Here is a 23,280-nt window from a genome sequence, read left to right as displayed (position 1 = left end):
TGTGGCATGGCTAAATGGCACATGTTGGAACAAGATCTGTTGTGTGAATATCACAAATAATAGCATCGCATAGGATGATTAGTCATGGCCTCATTCTTTGAATACTTCCCAGCAGTATCCCTAGTCACTGGGTCCAGAATTCCATAACCATGCTTGGCAGCAGTACCTCTAGGATTTACTGTTTTGTGTAACAATGCACTGGGTATCTAAGTGTTACCCTAATATCTTGTATATACCTGAATGGAGGTAACATATCCAGTAGACGTTTCCTTGTATCAGTGATAATTCATATTATAAACATAGATTGCTTAGCAGCCAATTACCTTTGAAAACAAACACAGCATGCAAACACATAGTGGTCTATTTATAAAGCAATGAATCTGACATTCACTGAAACATTCCCAGGTGGAGAATTAATTACTGCTATTGAGACATATGGACCGGGAGGATGCTGTGCCATGGAATGTTTAATTGAATGTCAGAGTCACTGCTTTATAAATGGACTCCATAGATGTTTTTTACATTATGCAGTCATCAATAGTATAAGGTTGTTTTTGTTGCACTGACTCTGGGAGATTTTCTTTTATTCACTCGTAAGAAGTGCTAAGTTGGGAATATGTTTTTGTTTTAAGAAGAAAGGGCTTTACTCTTTTCTTTTTTTTTTTTAAGGGCAAATGTTTTGTGTTTTATGATATTACCCTAGATTTACTATTGGTGCCCACTAAACCTTGTTTTTTCTTACATGCAGAGGTTTACAAATGAAGACCATTTGGCTGTACATAAACACAAGCATGAAATGACTCTTAAGTTTGGACCTGCCAGGACAGACTCGGTCATCATCCAAGGTAAATGTAGTTTCTTTTCAGATTACCAAGTTATATAAATTAAGAACTCAGGCAATTGCCGTATATACCCGAGTATAGGCCGACTTTTACAGCACCCAAAATGTGCTGAAAAAGTCACCCTCGGCTTATACTCCAGTCAGGTGCAAAGAAGCACTGATCCGGCAGATGTGTCCAGCGGTTTCCGTCGCCTTATGACAATGTCATCAGGCTCCGGCAGAAATACGCTGGCCACAAAAGCCGGCAGGGGTTCGCCGGCGTTACGGCAGCTGCACGCAGGCGTGACTCTGGCTCCAAATATAAATGTACACAAAACATGCACAAAAAAGTACACAAAACATGCAAGTACACAAACACAGGAAAACCCACTTACTATGTTCCTTTGTCATCCCCCGGCGTCCAGCTGGTCCCCGCAGCTCCTCCGGCCATGTCTTCTGTGTTACATGTTTAACTATTTTTAAATTTTTTACTTTTTTCAGATTTTTGTGTTTTTTTTTTTATTAAAGTTTAATAATAAATTTAATAAATATTGGACATATTATGGTGAGTTAGGCCTAAGAATTAAAGCCTACTTTGAAAATAAAATTTCCATGCAAAAAAATGTAACGCTTTTTGCGTGGAAATACGGATAGAATTAGAACGCTAGGGGGGCTACAGTGGCTGAATGCAGTATCGCTTTGTACCGCTTTCAGACACTTTTTCCGGACAGAATCATATCGCCAGGGAGTTTAAAGAGAATTTAGTGGTTAGATACGGTAAGTAGTATACCTACCTAACCACTAAATTCTCACAATGGTATTTGTTTACTGTATTATAGCTGTAATGGCTTGATTATGCTATTTTTTTGGTATTTATTTTGAATATTGAAACTTGCCAGTAGCTGCAGCATTTCCTACTCTTGGATTATTCTCGAGTCAGTCAATTTTTCCTGTTTTCCAAGGTAAAAATAGGTACCTCGGCTTATACTCAGAACGACCTATACTCGAGTATATATGGTATTCATTTACACAGGAGGCATATTTTATAGGAAAGATGCATGAGATTGAGGGTGGCGTATGATTTTCTTGCAAGAAACGATTTAGATGCTTAGGCCCCTTTCATACTTCCCATGGAAGCAGAAAACCACACCTCTGGTAGCACTTTTGAAAATAGTTACACATTTGTGAATAGTTGGTGCAACCACATGTTCATTTAGAACAAGAATAATAGTGTTCCAAGTTATTGTTAGTTGTTTTTTTTATTTTTATTTTTTTTATTTTTTTTGTGTTTTGGGAAAATGGTGGAAACAGTGGTTCCTGGGCATCACTTAGCAATTGGCAGCTTCCCCTGCCAGGCTGCTGGTTCTAGGTGAACAAGTGTGTGTATATTTTATAGCGGGCATCACTGAACAGTTCACTACTGCCCACATTTATTTCCAATGGACGGTAACTGGTGCAATACATATGTCGCGGGTGGGGTGTAATGATGAATTGGTAACTGCATTTTACCTTTACAGCCCATCTAAAATAGCCCTTATGCAGCCTTTTTTAAAAGCTTAAATCCTTGTATTGTGTTTTTTTTTTCTTTTGTGTAGATCAAACCCCAACTCCAACCCGTTTTTTGAAGAACTGTGAGGAAGTGGGTCTGTTTAATGAACTAGCTAGTTCTTTTGAACATGAATTTAAGAAAGGGACAGAAGATGAAGATGACAAAAAGGTGAGCTATAACTTAAAAAGCTTCTGCAGTTATTAAAAAAATGCTTTTTTGGTGCCTGATTTATTAAAGCTGTCCAAGACTAGAGAAGATAGACTATCATATCCAAACCTTGACCTACCTGTTTTCAGGAATTTTTCACTGATGGCTTTTCACATTAAAGTGGAACTAAAATTTCACTTTTAAAAATGTTTGATCATACACTAAACAAATGAAGGTGCATGGGTGTTTGGTCATCCTGCCCCTGCCAATCAAGATACATGAAGACTGCAAGGAGGAAGTGAAGAATGAAGAAAATGTTGGCACCCTGCGAGGGAACGAAAAGTTGAGTGTGGGGGGGATGTTTACTTTCACTAAAATTATTTTTAGTGCATTGTTTACCTGGGAAAGGGACAAAGCAGTTTGGCAGATGCAATGTTATTTGAAGAATCTGCTGCTAATGTCTTAGGCTACGTACACTTGCTAGATTTTAGTCATTGAAACAATCTTTTCACAATGACAAATGACTGAAGGATGAATAAACGAGCCCTGTTCATTTATAGTGGTGTTCTGGTCTTTGAAGGGGGGAGGGAGGAGAATGAGCAAGCGGCACCCCACTGCGCTCTCCTCCCTTCACTTCCATTGCAGTCGTTCGTCTTCTGTCGTTTAGGATGGATCCGTGAACAACATCAGACATTCTCTGTACACATTTCAGATCCCCGTCCAAGATGAGCGCTGTGACTTGTAGACTTGTATAAGCCAAGATTTATCTGATGTGTGTACATAGCCTTGGTGTCAGATAGGACACCTTTAGAAGTCTTGTGGAGTCCATACCATAAAGGGTCACAGCTGTTTTGGCAGCACCAAGGGGACCTGCACAAAATTAGGCAGATGTATTATTATTTATTTTCATTTTTTTTAAACGTGATAATATTTACAGATGTTTTGTGGATATTTTTATTGGAGTTGTTACAAATCCTACTTGAATCCTGTTGTGTTTACCCAGAGTGCAGGACCACTGGATATGTCTTTACCTTCAACCCCTGACATTAAAATTAAAGAAGAGGAACCAGTGGAAGTGGATTCATCCCCCCCAGACAGTCCAGGATCATTTGAAGAGGAGAAGGTATGTCACAAATATTAATCTTTTATTAAGGCTGTTATGTTATCAAGGCTTTTTTTTATGGCTAAACTGAACATTTCCCAATAGGATAGTAAATGTATAACCTTTGTATAGGGGAGACACAAAAGACAGTTTTTTTTTTCCAGCATAACTTACAGAACACATTGTAAAAATATGTGAAATTCAATAATTTATGGCAACTATTCTGTTTATTTGACTTAAAATGGAATCTTTTTATTGTAGATTATGGTTCTTTGCACTTATTTATAACCTCATGTAATAATTGCTTTGCATAGCACTGCTTTGTATTTACTGAAAAGAGCTTTAAAGTCATTCCCCAGCCAAAATAAAGCATATGCATAGTCATCAATTTTTGATTACATTTAGGATAAACTTAGAATAATTTACAGTCCCTGTTGGAGAAGATGGTATGATCTTCCAATAATGCTAATAAACTATTGTGGGTGGCATAGATTCTTCTCAAAGAGCAGAAATGCACTGCATTTACCTACTAACTTTTTATATAATTTGAAAGGGTGAATATTTATCTAGGACTTAGCAATAAAAACTGGAGAGGGTATACTTTTTTCTATACTCTTCAAAAAAAACTCAATAGAAGAAGTTATGTTGTATATTAATTTTAAATTGTCCTTCTAGTCTGATGGGTTTTTGGGTTCTTACATCACCCTGCAACTCCATACGGTTTGAATGCTGCTAAATGTGCTAAAATGTCTTTAATGTAACAGAAATAAAAGTTAGGAAAGGAAACATTGTTTTATAACTTTCCAAAAGTAGGTAGATGTGCCTGTGCAGAAATTCTGATTTTTGGAGTCCTAACAGATGGCATATATCCAGATTTTTAATAGCACTTTTGGGTCTGACAGCTCTATGTGTTGCATTTTGATACAGTGTATGATTTATTAATGTATTGCTTTTGAATAGAAGTACAATTGATACATTTTACCTGCAGACAACAAGTCAGTATGAGAAATTGTGCTGTTGGCCACAATATAGTGTTACTATGCATGGTTTTTAGTAGCTTGAGTGATAATGTTTATTATGTCACTCTGGTAAAGGTGCCACCAAAGCCGCAGGTCAGCTCAACGCCCACTCCTACAATAGTTCGGCCTGGCTCTCTGCCACTCCACCTGGGATACGATCCTTTGCACCCTACACTTCCTTCACCCACATCTGTCATCACACAGGCCCCTCCGTCCAACAGACAGCTAGGGTAAGGAAGCTGTAGTTGTGTGCATTTCACCCTGTCTGCTTTTCACATGCTATTCCTATTTCTTAACCACCGGTGTGTTCATCATTATTCTTTTCTTCCTCATGTTGTGTTTCTTCACTCCCTTGTATTGCTCATACTAAACCAGATCTCTGTTTCATGTCTACGTGTCAGTCTTTTTCATACTACTAGAAAAATCCTATCTAACCTGATTGTGTTAGTTTAATTGGTTTTTTCTATGTTTCAGCTCCCCAGGCAGCTCGGTTCCTTATATGATGAACCTGGGTAATGGCCAGGCTGTCCCTTTCCTTCCTGGTCCACATGTACAAATGCCATCTGTAATATCGGTAAGGAAACCTTTTTCTGATTTGTTGTCATACTAAATGCAAAGAACCTGAGTACCATTGACCTCTTGTTTTTGTTACTTGACTCAGTTGGCAAGACCCTTAAGTATGGTTCCCAATATCCCTGGAATTCCTGGTCCTCCAATTATTGGTGGTGCAGGCCATATTTCTCCGTCAGGACTTTCAGTTCATTCAGAAGCCAAAATGGTAAGAGGCCAGGTAGCACAATGATTGTATAAAGAAGGCAATATTATGGTTAAGCTTCACACTATTTGTCCCAATGCCCTCACATGGTTTTCTTTGCAGAGACTTAAAGCCTCACTCACTCAGCAAGTTCCATCATCTCTTAATGGGGGAATGGCTATGGTTGCATCAAGGCCTGAGCAAAGCCAGATATTGGTCCAGCATCCAGATGCTCCTTCCCCTGCACAGCCTCAAGTGAGTTATCAATTGTAGATAGAGATTGTTTTTTTGTAGTTCAATCATTTGATGTTTATACTATATTATATTTACACCGTCCAAAATTCTTCTTAAGCCTCAGTGACATGAGAAGTCTATAGGTTTGAATGGGCAAAATTCATACAAGAACATACAAACTGTAGTAAGTGCCTCCTGCTTGAATGAATACTGCTACAGCCAACTGCAGTTGGCAATCTTCATTTAGAAAAAAAATACCTTTTTGCAGTTTAACCCACAGCTTCTGACGAGCTACTGCATTTGAATAGACTTGTAATCCAAGTGGAAAAAACAAATAAAATGCATAATATATATTATTATTACATTCTTCAAATCTAATAATGCAAAGTTACCCCCTTATTCCATTTCTGCACTTATCTCCTATTTTTATGATTTGTGTTTATCCTTTTTTATGTGTTTTATTTGTAACTTTTTTAAAGTGTTTTATTAAACTTTTTTTCTTGGCAAGAAAATGTGCATCAATGAGAAAAAAAGCTTTTATTCCATTTTGTAGATAATTTTGCCATGCCTTGTACTAGAAAAATTTAGGTGTCCAAAACAGTGAATCTGACATTTTCAGAAACTTCCCTGGTGTAAAATCAATTACTTCCATTGAAACACATGGACCTGTAGAAGAATGTTTCAGTGAATGTCTAATTGACAGCTTTATAAACGGACCCCCAGCCAAAAAATGTAAATATTACTTTGTTATGTAAAGTAATTATACACACATTACATGGTAATTACATTACATGGTAAGCAGGCCCATAGTGTAACTGTAAAATGGTTTTGGTAACATAAGGGGTAAAAAAATGAAGCTAAGTGGTTTAACTTATCTTCCCATTCAGTTACATCATTGCTGATTCTTATATTTTCACGAACAAATACAAGATTAGATAATGAGGCAAAGAGCAAAGTGTGAAATAATAAAATGTCAGTATGTCACATTCTTTATTCCCCTTATATATGGCTTAGCAAGATGAGGACTTTTGCTACAGCTTGATTTTCTTCTTAATCCGTCTGAGGGGAAAAAGGTGTCCAAAGTTGTGTCTATGTTTTCTTTGCCTACCACTACCTATATTGGTTACCAGTACAATAAAATGTGTGAAGCTTCTTAGCAAGACACTAAGAAGAAAAGTTACTAGTAAAGAACACAACAACACCTTGGTACAGCTTCTCTAACTGGTGGTATATTAACTGTCATTTTGCCTTTTTTCCAGGTATCTCCTGCACAGCCAACTCCAAGCACAGGAGGTAGGCGTAGGAGAGCAGCTGATGAAGATCCAGATGAACGTCGACAGCGCTTCCTAGAGAGAAACAGAGCGGCTGCATCCCGTTGCCGTCAGAAGCGTAAAGTTTGGGTGTGCTCTCTAGAGAAGAAGGCAGAAGAGCTTACTACTCAGAATGTGCAGCTAAGTGTAAGTTTTGAAATGGACAGATTATAGAAAGTCTGGATTTGTTTTTACTCCTGTATCATGGCTGTTATTTAATACTTGTTATTAACTGTTTTCACATGTAGAACGAGGTGACTCTTCTGCGGAATGAGGTAGCCCAACTAAAGCAGTTGCTTTTGGCACACAAGGATTGTCCCGTAACTGCCTTACAAAAGAAGAACCAGGTTTATCTTGGTGAGTGTGTCACCAAATGTGTAGGCATTCATTTAAGGAGACAGTTTTGGCCATAAGGGTAGAGTGACAATATGTTTTTAAAGCAGACCTTTTACTGATTTCTTTGCCACTCCAATGCTACTCTTTTTTTTCTCTTGCAACTAGTAGAAAATGCTGGGTATAGAAATCATGTATCCTCCTTCCATGTTGTGCTTGGATTTGGTGGGCCATCTCTAGGCCTAAGCCCTGTCACATGATGGAAAGATGGACGTCAGTTTTCCCAAAGTGCAATTCAGTGTTGATTACAAAGGATATTCTGCAATCCCAGCTCCCTTGCAGGTACCAGGACTGAATGAACTCAGTCAAGATGGTCCTAGATCAGAATGTAGAATAGAAGTTAGAAGAAGGCACCAGGGTTTAGTTCCACTTTAAAGAAACTTGTATTGAGAAAAAGTAGAGACTGACAAAAATAGAGGCCTAAAAAAAAACGAGTCCTAGTCCCCTGATCCAGTAGCATCAACACTATCTGAGGCACAACCAAAAACAAGATGGCAGATAATGTACAGACAGAATCTTCAGTCACATGTCATCTTGTTAGCACATTCACAAACGAGCCACAGTAGATAATGTGGCTTGGCCTTTTTTTTTTCAAGTCGGTAATTTTTCAAAGTAATAAACCTAGGGTCAGCCAGGCAACTAGTATTGTTTGAGGGAGGTTAGCACCAACAGAATCTAATATCCCTCTCAGTACAGATTCCATGTTAGATCAAACATTCAGGGCATTCCTACACCTTTTATTCCAATAGGGTGTCGGCTATAACTGAAGATGATAGTTTTTAGTGTAATCACAGGCTGGCCTCACTTAACTGTTTTATTCTCCACTTAAAAGAAGTTTCTTGGCTGTACTGTGTTTTCACCTTTTTCTACATGGCCATAAAAATCTATCCTTATCTTAAAGCTGGGTTTCCGGCTTCTCTTGTTTTATTCTGTGTTATTGAAATTCTGTCTAAGAACATGACGCTATCATTTGCCTCTGTAATAACCACAGTGCAACTGGTAACTCTGGTGAGGATATCTGACAACATAAGACAACATAAACCACACAAATTAAATGTCAGCTTTGGAAAATTTTAAAGTTTCCAGTAAAAAATTTTTTTTTTTAAATGGGCTATTATTCAAAGGTACACAGTACTTTTGAAACATAGCTTTACATATTAGCCTTAATTTTTTATATTCTGTTTCTCCCATTCAAAACAGGGACAGTACCTAAAGGCCACCCACCAAGCAGTTATATTTATTGAGCCATGCCTCCCGCACCACCTCCCCAAATTTTTTGACCCCAGCCTTCAAGTAGCATATGACCTCCCCCATGTTGATAGTATTCAGGACTGAGGACCTGAGGCCTTAAAATTGTCATGTAGAGATGTAGGGGATGGTCCATTTCTCTGATAAAGCTCTAACACCTACCAACATCATAACATAGACAGACTGGTATAATGCAGCTGTAAAGCATAAGATGGTAAATCAAATCATGTGGTGGTCTCCACCTAACTGTAGTATTTCAGTATTGCCCTAAACCCTAAGTAAAATGTTTTTCTTGCTTATATCTCTTCATTGTAAGTGCTTACGTTTTCTCTGAAACTTGCTGTCTTTCAGAAAACCTAAAGGATGGTTGTGATGGGACAGGCTCTCCAGGTCCAGTTACCCACAGTTCATTGTCCTCTGCATCTCCTAACGGTCTGCGTTCTCCAGCTGAACACATGGCTACATCGGTGCTCACACAGATGGCCAGCCAAAGGACAGACGGCCACAGTCAGATCCTACAGTCACATGTCATCATGTCACCACAGTCACAGGCGGCCAGCAGATGATGAATCTGAGCCACTGGACCTAGAACTAACAAACGGGATGCCTCAGCCCCAGAGACTGAGCATAATAACTAAGCCCCATCACAGTAGGGGTGGATATGGATTATAAATATATATATACATATATATATTTGTTTTTAAAGTTCGGTAAAGGGTGTTTAGGGAGTTTTTCTTTCTTTTTTTTTTCAGTCCAGATACCAAGTGAGTAAAGCACTAACATTAAAAACCGATCAGGTCAAATCACTAACATGCTCACACATACAAGAACAGTTTGGGCTTCATTCACTAATAGACATGGACACACACCCTACCGCACACAATGTGGCCTATGCAGACTACCTTATTGAGGTTTACTTTTACAGTGCCAGAGTTCTTCCCCAGTGCTTAATGTCTGAGCACTCTGCCACCTCTTTTCTGGCTAATTATTGTAGCCCTGTTATTACAAAAACTCCTTATATATACATATATCCTTTTTGATTCTTACATTTTTTGGGAAAAGGCAGTGCCATCCAACCTTTCTGTCCATGGCATTTCATTGTTGCTAGAACCTCACTAGTGCATTAGAGGAAAAAATGGCCTTGTTGCTCTTTTGCCTTCTAGACTTTATACATTCGCTCCTGTGTTGGGTATAGAACCCAGAGATCTTGGTTTAAGTCCTGAGATAGGCCTGACACTGGTGGGACCTTGGACATGATGTCGAAAGAACTTCAGGGAGATCCTTTCCTTCCACCAACAGAGGAGGCGATCCAGGAACAAAAAACAGCCAAGTGATCAAAGTTGTGAGTGGCATATCTCCAGCAAAGCAGCAAATGCAAGATGAAAAAGATCATGTCTTCCGTGGCTTCTCAAGATGCTGCTGATATGCGTTGTGCTTTAAACCCGAGGCTTGGGTCTTTTGCAGCCTTTTTCAACACTAAATATTACCAGCCGTTTAACCTCCTAAAAAGCCTTATTTCAGTCTTCCAGCAATCATTGTCTAACAGGTGACTTGTGACCCAGTGTAAGATTCATGTGCCAGAGATGCACCCTGATGAAAGTTGTTGAAGATCCAGCTGTCTCAAGACTATGATAGAGAACTAAAGTATGTTATATGGAAGCGACTTCTTCCTCCATGTACTCTCTCTGTTCAAAAGATGCCTTGAAATGTGGTATCCCCGGGGCATTGGCTTTTCTTTTTTTGTTTGGAATGCCCAGTGAAACGACCGGAAGAACCATCTCCGTGTCGATTAGAGGGCTGAATATATGTGCCTCCTACATTGTTCTCTACCGTCTTTTGGAAGAGTTCTTTTATCAACTACAGTACTTTAATTGCTTTTGCTTAAAGCTCTTTCAGGTATTGTTCTATGCAGTGATATAGAAATTAGACATGACTTTCTTCCCTACTACAGTCTAAGATGCCTCATGGTGACTATTCTTGTTGACTTCATTATGCTTTAATACATTTACAGAGCATTGCAGGATATGTCCTAGTCAAGAGTTCAGAAGGAACGCTAACAATCGTCAGATACAATCATTTTGCTCAATCAAGAGGTTTACAATGTTGTGGGGAGCTAAGCATTTCTAACAGGATACAAACTCATTGGTAACCACCTCTGCAGTCCAGTGAATGGAGGGACATTTAAAATTGTTTCTTATAGCTGGCAGTTTCACTTGCTTTTGTAAGCATTGCAGTTCTTGAAACAGGCACACAATGTACTAATTAAGTCAGGACACACTACACCAAACCGATAATTATGAGCAAATCCACATAATTTATTTTCGTTAATGAACATAACGAATAAGATGAAAAAAAATGATAACGTTTACATATTGGTTCAACCTTTTTAATTTTTTAAGGTCTTCTCCTGTATTTGTCACTTGAAACTTATGCAAACTTTCTGTTGGCAACTGCTTCTGTGGCAGATAAATAAACCTCCTCTCATCACTACTGGTTTTTGTGTTTGCCATTTCAGTTGTCTGTCAGCTGAAAATGGACTATTGCTAAACAGTAGTAAGAGGTTTCCCAAGCTGAATCCAGGGATTTTCTTAAGGTGGTTTTCAAGGATTACTTGTATCTGGACTGTTCATGTGCTCTTTCAGGATAGCAAAGAGGTTAAAGGAGCATTCTCCCTAAAAGAAGGATCCAAGTTTACCATATAGCTTATAAAATACATATAAGCTTTATTTATCTAGTTTTCTTGTGTTTAATGAAGTCAAGCAATGTAATGCTTGTAATTTTACTGCCATGGGCTGTTAGTTAACGAAATACGCCCCACGGATTTGTTTTAACATACAGAAAGAGGCTAACATATCTTTAGTATACAGCACCTACAGAATAAATACTTGCAATAAATACCGTAAACGTTGCCTTTTCAAACATTTTGTCAACTAAAATGTCACTAGATATGATAGTGTACTGTAATTGTAATGTTTTACTGTGGAAAAACTTTAGTGCTGATATTACTGCTTATTAGCAGTAATTACTTCTAGGGATTTTGTATAATTGCCTCCCCATAATCTTGACATCAAATATTTTTGGCCACCTATCTTGCACAATCCCCTCATGAATGTACATGACTGTCTGCCTTATTAACACATCTTTGAAAAGGAAAGTGATTTTTGGAGATCACTTGCTCATAGCAACCAGACTGTGTGGCTTTAATTGTGTAGATGTGTTTATTAATAATTGTTTCCCTGATATTTTATGCAGCAAAGTATGTTTTTTTTTTTGCAAGCCTAAAATAGATTGATTTGAGATAATGTATACCTATGCAAATCTTCAGCCAAAATCTGAAGTGATAAAAATGATTGTACCCAAATATTCATAAAATGCATAACAGAAGAGATACAATAACCTTTAAATGTTCAATCTCTGTGTATATATATCTAGGTATTAAACTAATGCAGGGCTAAAGGCTTAATATTTCTGATGTTTTTTTACAAACATTGAGAGATTTGTAAACTGGGTGTGGAGGCTATTATTGCTGAACCTTGAGCTTTTTTACTGACTTGGAACAATTTTCCTTTGTGGCATAATGTACAGACATATTTAGGGCACTGCAGCTTTCCAGTCTGTACATATGATGTTCATGTGTCCTAACCTTTGCAGCAATCCCAGCACGCTATAAAAGGCAGAAAATTATGCTGAATTGTTTACTCTTCACTGTTGTTGAATGCATTCATAAAATGCTGCAAGAACTGTGAATTGCAAGTTAAACTGCTGTCATTTGTACACAGAGTCAACTTTAATCTAATGACTACTTGTATCTTCAAACAGAATTGCAGACAATATTAGCGTGCCCTATACACTGTGTTGTAATATAAGTCACTTTTACAAAGGGATGAATAAAAAAGAACTCTATTGTTATCTGCAGCATAGAAAATGGCCCCCTAATTTTTGACTTTTCTGGCAGCACAAGAATGTTTAATACCATTGGCTGCAAGGAGGGAAACCTCACCCATCAATGGATAAAGAATTAAAGTGTTCCTTACATTTTGCCTTGTTGGACCATTATGCCGATCTAACGTTCACCCTCATTAACTATGCAAAAGGAAGGGATTGATTTATAGTGGTAATATAATAAACTGAGGTACCTAAGTACAATACCTTGAGGGCATTGTAGTTGTCTGTAAAACAGACAGTTTGTTTAAAATAAATTCAGAAGAAATGCTAGTTATTACCAAATGATATCAGTGAACACTTTTTAATGTACGAGTTACCCATAGACTGTGACTTCAGCCCTAACTTTCTATCCAACACCATGGCCTTGGTTAGATAACGGTGCATGTCCCTATGCCCACTGAGATCCTTTTTGACTTTGGTGGGGAAAGGATATATAGTTTATTGAACAGAATAATACATCAAAGTGCCTATCACATTATTTGCTTCATACTGTATCCTATTTCTGAATGTTGCTTGTCTCTGGCCTTGCCAGCCTTTGGCCCACATCCCTTTTTGTAGGCCAGGCATGTCAAACTGGTATTTTTAGGGCCACAGGCAGCCTCAACTTGTTCAATGATTTTAATTGAAAGAAATCCCTAGCTGTTCTCCAGTTAATCAAGGTTGCGCTTTATGCTCATAATTTTAGAACTCTATACTTCATGTTTGTAGCCCATATTTTGGGATGCAATATTGTTTCTATAATTCTATTTATTTCTATAAATTTCTTTCACATCTGTTCTTTTCTCCTTTCGAGAATTGAGGTACCTACTGGGAAACTTCGGCCCATCACTTGGCCCTTTGAGGTCCCTCACAAAACAACCGGAAAAGTCAGGAAATATTATTTTTAGAGTACAGATACCTGGGAAGGGGGGGGGCGCTTCTGTATCCAGCACCTGTTTGATTAAGGCCTAAATATGCTATTGGTGAACATTTTTAAACTTTCATCTGCATTCGTTATAGTCCTTTTAGCCTCATACACAAGCACGTGTGGCATGCAAGTGTCAGAATTGGTTGTGAAAACTTAAATCTATGTTCAAAAACAAATTATTTTATATTAGAGTTTTAGTACATACTTTATAATTTTTTATGGCTGGTAAACTCGGTCATGTTTTAGCTAAAAATGGGGTATGATAGAATAATAAAAATAGATGTTTCAATGGGATCTACACTTCATTGCATTGGAGAGTATATATAAATATCATGTCTATTAAAGTAGACCTAAACTCAGAAAGTTATGCTCAATAATGGAGATACAGTTAGGTAGACAATGTTAACTTTACCGATCACTGTATAGCCTCTGCTTATTTGGCTTCTTCAAGTACCCTTAAAGAGAAACTAAACTCAAAAGTGCAAAAAAAAAAACACTCCAGGGGTGTCTTGCATCGGGTCCTGCATTGTCTCAGCATCCGTCCCATGGCCAGCACTCTGGACGCCGCCATCTTCTCTTCTTTTTCCTGTTCTTCATCCTACGTCACCCAACCCAGGCGCTCCCACTGCGCATGCATGAGATCGGCAAATTTTTCTCTGTGCAAAGAGGCTCCTCTCGGGCATGCGCAGAAGGAGCACCCAAGAGCCTCCCGGGATGCCTTATGTAGGTATCCCGGGAGGCTTTGCGCCTAGGCGATTGAGAATTAGGGGACGGTGCAGCCCCCCAACATTTTTCTAATTTTGGTTCTGTACATTACCAAAATAATTTTAAATGAAACATTTCAGATGCAGTTGATCTGCAGACTTTCAGCTTTAATTCAGTGGGTTGAACAAATAGATTGCATAAAAATGTGAGGACCTAAAGCCTTTTTTTAACACAATCACTTCATTTCAGGGGCTCAAATGTAATCGGACAATTGACTCAAAGGCTATTTCATGGGCTGGTGTCTCTGGGCTTAGACCTGCGATGGGATAGTGACTGGGTTCTGGCATTATGACATCACTCGGGGAAGTTTCTCCCCCTTTGAGTGCCACAGGACCCCGGACCAGTCCGTAGATTCAAAAGGTTGGGGACCACTGGTGTACATTACTTGCTCATGATGGTAAAAATCTGTAAAAGCAGCATTATGGATTTTCTATCACAGTGTCGTGTTTTCTTTGGTTCAAGCTGCAACTTTTGCAGTTTTAGAAATAAAAGCCCAGATGGACTAAACAACAGTTCAGGCAACAAAACATCTTCCACTTACCTTTGGTAATCCTATGGAATTGATAGGCCAGACAAATAACTTTGACATTGTGTCAGTGTGCATGTGACTGGTTTAACCAGTGCCTTGGGACAAATGCTTAATTATGAATCCAGTTTTAGTCTTTCTGTTAATAAGTGCCTTACAATTAGTCTGACCGATGACAAAAGATGATATTTGATCTGCATATAATAATCAGTGATATTAGATTGAACATCCTTGGACCATTGACTGAGTTTCTAGTTTTTCACTTTCCGTAGTCATCAGAAATGTATAGACTTTCCTGCAACTTTTTACATGTGTGTTGGTGTTTTGTTTTTCTCCTAAATTGTTTTACATTAAGCATTAGTTCTTCTTGGGAGCCATATAAGAATGCCTGAAATCACATGCAGAAACCTTTATATGTTGTTAATTATCATGTTTTGTACCCAGGGATAGCATAATGGCAAGATTCTTCACCTCTGCAGTCCAAAATTATATATTCTTGTATACTGTCTAATATCTTTAATGAAACTGTGTATTTAGTAGCTTATTGTATAAAATGCTTAACCTCTAATATCTAAGCTTATGTGAGATGTGTATTACTGCCACTCTGCCAAAGCTACCCAAAAACCAAGCTTTACATTTTCGGTGGAGTAGAGCAGGGTTTAATCTAAAGATAATGTATTAGTATATTCTCCCCTCTAAGCGTGACATTTACATGCCAAGACGGTTATTTACCCGAACATTGCCTACTGCTTTCCTAGCTGTAGTGTCCCAAATTATCCACTAGAGGTCACCACTGCCTTCCTAACTTCCCTCTAGAGCAGGGGTCTGCAACCCTTACTATCAAAAGAGCCATTTTGCCTCCTCTTCCACTAAGGAAAAATAGTCTGGAGCCGCAGAACATAACACAACTTATAAACTTTTAAAAGTTTTAATATTTTTTTAATTTTACCTGTTACAACAAGTGCGTGCATGTGTAGGCCTACTTTGAAATAAATTAAACACTGAACTATGCCCCTAGAAGCCTCCAGCTTCTAACGTATCATCCTGTTACATTAGAAGCTGGAGGCTTCTAACGTAACAGGGTAGATTTTTTTGATGAGCAGAGTTCTTTATGTTCTGACGATGCCTTAGCGATGAAATTTTAAGGGGTGTTAGCCACAGGTGTCCCTAATTTGCAGCTTTAATTTTGTTCACCTGTACCCCCCCAATCTTGAGAAATTGGGGTTCAGGTGCTAGAAGCCTCCAGCAATGTGTAACAGGGTAGATTATTTTGATGGGCAGAGTTCTTTATTTTCTGACGATGCCTTAGCGATTCAATTGTAGGTGGTGTTAGCCATAAGTGTCCCCCACTTGCACCTCTAATTTTGGTCACCTGTACCGTCCCCCCCGTTCCAGAGAAATTGGGGTTCAGATGCTAGATGCTTCCAGCAATGTGTAACAGGGTAGATTTTTTTGATAGGCGGAGTTTTTATGAATTTTTAGGGGGTGTTAGCCACAGGTGTCCCGTACTTGCACCTCAAATTTTTTTTCACCTGTACCCCCGTTTCCAGATAAATTGGGGTTTAGGTGCTAGAAGCCTCCAACAATGTGTAACAGGGTAGGGGTTTTTTGATGGGTGGAGTTTTTAGGAGGTGTTAGCCACAGGTGTCCCCCACTTGCACCTCTAATTTTGTTCACATGTACCCCCTTCCTGTTCCAGAGAAATTGGGGTGCCTCCAGCAATGTGTAACGGTAGATTTTTGGGATGGGCAGAGTTCTTTATGTTCTGATGATAGCCTAATGATTAAATTTTAGGGGGTGTTAGTCACAGGTGTCCCCCACTTGCACCTATATTTTTGGTTTTGTACATCTCCCCGTTCCAGAGGAATTGGGGTTCAAAGGAGGGGATGTCAGTGTACACACCCATTTGTACACGCCCCGTGGTAGATTTATTTCACTGGTAGATTTTTTTCATTAGAACACCGGATACGGAATCCCCCTCCTCCGCAGTGTCTTGGGAGGAAGGGGATCCCCCATCAGAGATCTCCCCGCGGCAGCCGAAGGGAGCCACAACAAGGAGGCTGAAGAGCCGCGTGCGGCTCCGGAGCAACAGGTTGCAGACCCCTGTTATAGAGACTTCTTAGTGTAAATCTATAAAATTTGCATTCCCCCCCCATGTGACACCTAAATTAAGGTAAAAATCGAATTACCCAGAGGGTGGAAGATAGTACCACAGAACAGCATATTGAACTATACCTTTCATCATAATTAAAACAATAAATTACTTTTTTTTTTTTTCTTTTTTTTTTTTAGCAACGTGACCTTAATAAGTTCAACTACATATTCATGTAACCATTACCTCCACATAATATAGATGTGTAATTACTGAAAATCCTGCAATTCTTAATGATGATTTCCACAATAATTCATCATATAACTGCTACCAGAATGTATGAACATAGATGAGGCTGGAAAGGCAACATCCTATTAGATGCATGATTTTTATCATTTTAACTTTTTAATCACCCCAAATTACACAGACAGCAAAAGTAGTAAAAAAAAATGTATACATCTATATCTTCCTATGTATTCCAAATGTAAATCTCAGCCCTGACCAGCTCCTTGGAGCACATCAGTCCTTCATAATTAGTAAACAGAGGTTAAAACTTTGTGTTTCACTTCTTGAATATTCTGTCACCAAGGGAAGGTTAAACGAGAGGACTTTTCTCAGATCTGCCCCTTCTCATAGTTTTGTACTCGGACAGGTCCCCAGTACAGGTAGTCCCTGGGTTACAAGTTGAATTTGTATGTAGGTCTGAACAGGTATATTGATTTAATAAATGTAATTAGGACAGATGTTTGTCTCAACATAATATTAGTCAGCGTGGTGTCAGTTACTGTATTTGACAAACCAAAGCAAAAAAAAAAATATGCAGCCTAGACTTTTAATAACTTCTGGAGCAAGCTGTGCTTTCATATATAAACAGAAACAACTGTAGAGTTTGTCTTGGCCATTAAATAATTACAAGAGCTTGCAGAACAACAAAAGACTTCTGCAAGTCATGCAAACTCCCCCCCCATCAAGCCTTGGTCCTGCACACCAATGAGCAGGAATGCCGATTCCTATATAGGGGTTGTCCGTATGTCAGATGTCTTTATCTTGGGGACTACCTGTACACACATTAGTTTTAGCAGTGTCCGTGCCCCCTGTATAGATCATCTCATCAGTGTCTGCGTCAGTCTGCACCCCATCATTGTGTAAAGCAGCTATGAAGTAATACAGTCCAGAAAGAAAGCAGAACATTTGGCTGTAAATACAAAAAACATCCTTTATCATGAGTTTAATTTACCAGGGTAAACATTTAGAAACTGCTTAAGGCAATGCAATGCACACACGCAAGGATAATTGTCACTGTACACACAGCACTCATTCTATGGAATGGAGATGAGTGAGTGGCATCTCTGTACTTTCTTCCATTTGAAATGCACAGTGATCGTTCCTGATTGGTCATTCATTGAACTGCCAGGATGGATTACTAAATGATACCATGGCACCACTGTACATATCTTGGGTGAGAATAATTTGACGTGTGTATGCAGCCATAGTTTAGGTGTTCCATTTTATATAATGTATTTTAAGTTGGTATTGTAAATAACGTTGCCTTGTTCCTGTTGTATGATTTAACATACATGTGTCATTATTTTATCTCTGCATCTTCTGTAAGACTTTTGTAGGGATACAATGCAAAATGCTGTAATCAGAAATATATGAACTGTTGGCTCCTATGGGTTGCTCTATTATTTTGGCTTACTTAAGAGCCCAGCTCAGGCCAGAACATTTCTTTTTTAGTTTTGGACAGAATGGGGGGAGTAATGTTATTTGCGATCACTGACCTCATTGGTAAGATCTTTCTGTTGGGGCCGGAAACTGCAGTGTTTCCATAAAATGAGAAGAGTTGGTGCCTCATATGTGCATTTAATGTCTTCCTGTTTATCATAATTGCTTCCATATTTTTTTATTCTACAATGGAATTAAAGGCAGTGATAAAAATTCTACAGAACGAATGCTTCCCAATTCTATCCAACACCAAGGAAAAGAAAAATGTTCTGGCTGGGCTTGAATTGGGCCTGTTGGTGGAATTTGATCTGTTCTAAATTAGAGACATTGTACAAGGCTTATTCAGTTCTGTGTTGTCGTGTACAAACCTAAGATTTATACGCTTAGCATACAGCAACATATCTACTATGTAAAGTGTCTGCTGCAGAATAAACCTATCTATATCATGTGTCATGTTCTGTGCCGTACTAAGTACAATGATAAATCATAGCATTCTGTTAAGTAATGTCACACCACAGTGTCCTGTAATCTACAATGAGTGGAATGTGTTTAGTGATTTTTATGTCCTCATCGTATCTCTGAACAGATACCAGTTGAAGCTAATGCTTTGCATGTAAAAGTAGAAAGTAGTGCAATGTTTGAACTGTTATAAAAAGCAGACGCAGTTGCCGAACACAGGAACCTTAGCTTCTAATCAGACTTTTGCCCTCCCGCCATTCACGGATTCTGAATCTTGACACAATACTGCCTGTATCTAAGAACTGCAAACTTGCAAAATGAACTAGTGACAGGCTAATGATATCTTGAGAAGACTGAGAGAGACATTTTCTTGTTTTGTTACTCAGGTACATTTCTTGCATTAATCTCTGTACCCAAACACATACTTTGCTGTAAGTGCCCTTGGTGGCCAGGGGATGCAGGTGTCCTTGCACCATTTCACCCTTTTACTGCCAGAGACCTGCAGAGCAATCAATCTCTGGAAGTGGGTGAATTAAAGGCCATGTTCCTTTCACCTATGTTGACACCAAATTAATGTTAATGTGCCTTTTATTTTGTTAATCATGTAACAATAAACTTTGTTACCAAGTACCTATATGTCTGATTTGTTTGTCATTGGGGTATTCAGAATGTGAAGGCCGTGGATGAATCTACTCCAGTTGTTTTTAAAAGAAAAAAATCTGCCGATCCGTGGCTATCCTTGACAATACTTTCAGTGTAATTGATTCACAGAAACATGCTTGTTCTGGTTCAGGGTTCTGGAAGTATTGATGTATTTGATCAGTATGGCACTGAGACAGGCAAGCAGATCTTTTACAAGAGGTCTGCAATCCTCTCAATCTACCTACTTGAAACATTAAAAGACTGTTTACCTGTCTAAAGCTGTGGCTTTTTATGTATGAAGTCTAACTTGTCCTCTTGCACTTTCCGTTTTTAATGGTCCTACAACCTTTGTATTCTAATCTTGTGGGATAGGTCTTGTTAATACAATCTTTCGCAAACCAGGGTTCACTGGAACACTATGGTTCTTCCAAAGATTGCTAGGAGTTCCTTAAACCATAAACGATTTGTGTTCCCCAGGTCAGTTGAGACACCAATGATCTTTTTGGTGTCATCTGTAAGGGTGACATTCTTTCCAATGGCCATCAATGTACGAGACATTCTTCCCACTCATCACCACACTAATGTACTGTGAGCTGTGGATGTAATAATTATAGAAGGGGTTCCCTAAAGACATAAAAATTATTTAAAGGGATCCGTAATGTTAAAAAGGTCAAGAAAGGCTGTCAATTCAAATGCAGGAGTTCACTCTCACCAAATAGCCCCAACTTGGGGACCAAAACGTTCCTACATGGCTTGTGTTCTTCACATGTGCTGTACTGTGAAATAGATTATATGTATACTAACTATATTTATATACTATAGTAAACTACTATATTTATACTAAATATTGTTTGTCATTCAAAACTCAGCATCCATGAAAGCAAAGCATTTAATGAAATCCTCAAATATTAACCTGGTAAAAAGCCATTTTGTAATGAAAAATACATTCCCTCTGTTAATTGTTTCAATTCCAGAAAAATGAACTGCCATGCAACCTGGATGTGCCCTGGCCATTGGTGTAAAAATGTCCACAGAATTAAATTTTTCTGCTTGTATTCCGATACAAAGAATAGAACTTCCTTACAACTAAAGTTTTATTTTTTCTGAAGGTGTAATTCCTTGTGCAGGTGCTGCAGCTTTGCTGAATGTTCAGTTATATCAAAACCAAACAATAAATTTCAAATCACAAGTTATAGTTATATTCATGGGTAAATAGTATTATGTTCTTTTGTTAGAATCCTCTTATAAGGAGAATAATGTAAATAAATGGGGTATTGATCACTTTACCTAAATGTATTATAATATTTGTAGGTGGAGCGATTCAACCCCTGGATTCATCTTACGTTTTCAGTACTCCAACAAAAAAATCTTCCTGGTATTTTTCCCTTTTCCTTTAATTCACCTCACTTTTTTAGTGAGGAAACTATTAATTTAACTTTCCAGTATCTGCCAAACTTTAATTTGTCACCTTTGCTTCCCTGCTACAGTGTTCACATGCAACTCTTGTATGAAGCACTCTATCATTAAAATGAATTAAGGTTTACCATCCTGAAAATGTCCCCTTTAGGTGCTTTATGTCTGAAGATATTTTTTGTGCTGTGTCGCAATAAAATTATTATTAAACAGGATTTATATAGCACCAACATATTACACAGCACTGTACATTAAATAGGGGTTGCAAATAACAGACAGATACAGACAGTAATACCGGAGGAGAGGACCCTGCCCCAAAGAACTTACAATCTAGTAGGTGGGGGGAATTTATACACAATAGGAGGGGAGATATGTAGTGATGGGCAGTAGTGATGGTTTCAAAGGACAGAAGAAGATGGGTAGGCACGTTTTAAAAAAATGGGGTTTTCAGTGCTCTACTACACTATTGAAACCAATAGTGTAATTGTAAAATGCTGAACCTTCCATATTGTGCTATTTTTTGTTTTCATATCTGAAAATCTACAAAGCTACAGCAGTAATGTCCTTAGAGTGTATAAAATGTATGCAGTCGGTAGAGAGCATGAATATTGTGTGAATTGTTACTGCATCATTGGAATATCCATTGGATGTTAGTGAGGAAGAGTTAAAACTAAATTCTGTTTATAATGTGGTCTATGTCTGGTAATCATTGCCATCAGGATAGAAAGTTGTCAATGGAGGCGGATTTTAGAAAAAATCTTTAAAAGACACCTAATCTACCTAAACCTTAATGTTCAAGCCTTGGTTTATAGGTTGCTTCTTTTGCTTAAAAAAATATATAATTTATGATAAAATCTAAAATGATCTATTTGCCCCTTTTTTTGTATTAAAGGAACACAAAAATAAATCTGGGAACAAAATCTAAACTACCAAGCACTGAGGTCAATAAAGAGATCACAAAATGCTGTTGTAGAAGGAATATAAACATACTTTTTTTTCATTATGTTAATAAATCCAGAGATTGTATTAAATGCTGCTTTCTGCAGTTCTTATTTGTGTCTATATGGTGTTTCCCAAATCCTAAAGACTTCCTATCATACTCATTCTGTGGCTTTTCTACTTGGCGAGTCATTGACACAGATTTATTAAAGCTCTCCTAGGCTGGAGAAGAAACACTTTCATTAGTAAAGCTGGGGGATCCCGCAAACCTAGAATGGATTTGCTATTTGTTAGCAAATGTTTTTAATCCTGGACCAAATCCATTTCAGGTTTGCTGGATCACTCAGCTTCTCTCTCTCCTAGGCTATCTTCTCCAGCCTAGGAGAGCTTTAATAAATCAGGCCCATTATTTAATATATATATATATATATATATATATATATATATATATAATGAAACTATACTAGAACAATCATAATGTCAGGATGTTACCATTTATTATATAGGCATCTGACCTTCAGACCCATAATTAAATAGGTACAGGATCAGCATGGCAGTAGGGAAAACAAGATTTTTTTTTTTCCTGAGCTGTGATTATTTTTTTCTAAAGCTGGATTTCTGCAAAAGTAATTTAGAAAGACTGATAAATTAATGTAGGTAAACTCAAGTGCAGAGACAATTTTGCAGTAGGTTTAATACTAGAGTGATCCTATATATTTTCTTCTTCTGCTATTTATACGGCGCTGACATATTACGCAGCGCTTTACAAAGCCCAAAGTCATGTCACTAGCTGTCCCTCAAAGGGGCTCACAATCTAACGATACTTCACTTCTATACTTAGTGGGTGTCCCGATGGTAGGGATATTTGGGCATGGACAAGCATCCTCCATATTAGGAAGTCCATAGCACTTGGATTATTATTATTACACAGTATTTATATAGCGCCCACAAATAATGCAGCACTTTACAAAGTCCATAGTCATATCACAAACTGTCCCTCAAAGGGGCTCACAATCTAATGTCCCTACCATAGTCATATGAACCCAATTAACCTCACTGCAAATTTTTTTGAATGTGGGAGGAAACCCATACAGACACGAGAACAACCTGCAAACTCCATGCAGATAGTGTATGGGCCGAGATTCAAATATGGGACCCAGCGCTGCAAAGGCCAGAGTGCTAACCTCTTGAGCCTGGATGAGCTCCTATCATATAGTGCAATTCTATTTAGCACAAATCTGACCCTCCTTCAAACTCCACAGGAAGGCATATGTTGGCATGCTTAGTATTT

The 23,280-nt window shown here is 38.2% G+C and overlaps 1 protein-coding gene across 1 annotated transcript in view; it reads left to right on the top strand.

The window, feature by feature from the left end:
- Positions 1 to 19,625, top strand: part of ATF7 (activating transcription factor 7) — a 67,180-nt gene extending 47,555 nt beyond the window's left edge. Inside the window, exons 3-12 of the mRNA XM_072406159.1 lie at positions 749 to 845; positions 2,416 to 2,537; positions 3,520 to 3,639; positions 4,713 to 4,867; positions 5,112 to 5,211; positions 5,299 to 5,415; positions 5,515 to 5,646; positions 6,885 to 7,082; positions 7,184 to 7,292; positions 8,928 to 19,625. Of these exons, the coding sequence (XP_072262260.1) occupies positions 749 to 845; positions 2,416 to 2,537; positions 3,520 to 3,639; positions 4,713 to 4,867; positions 5,112 to 5,211; positions 5,299 to 5,415; positions 5,515 to 5,646; positions 6,885 to 7,082; positions 7,184 to 7,292; positions 8,928 to 9,142 (1,365 nt within the window). The 3' untranslated portion in view covers positions 9,143 to 19,625. The remainder of the gene's footprint in view (positions 1 to 748; positions 846 to 2,415; positions 2,538 to 3,519; positions 3,640 to 4,712; positions 4,868 to 5,111; positions 5,212 to 5,298; positions 5,416 to 5,514; positions 5,647 to 6,884; positions 7,083 to 7,183; positions 7,293 to 8,927) is intronic.
- Positions 19,626 to 23,280: the final 3,655 nt, after the last annotated feature.

The sequence above is a fragment of the Pyxicephalus adspersus genome, chromosome 1 (genome assembly GCF_032062135.1).
Source record: "Pyxicephalus adspersus chromosome 1, UCB_Pads_2.0, whole genome shotgun sequence".
NCBI classification, from domain to species: Eukaryota; Metazoa; Chordata; class Amphibia; order Anura; family Pyxicephalidae; genus Pyxicephalus; species Pyxicephalus adspersus.
This window is presented reverse-complemented; position numbering and strand designations above follow the sequence as displayed.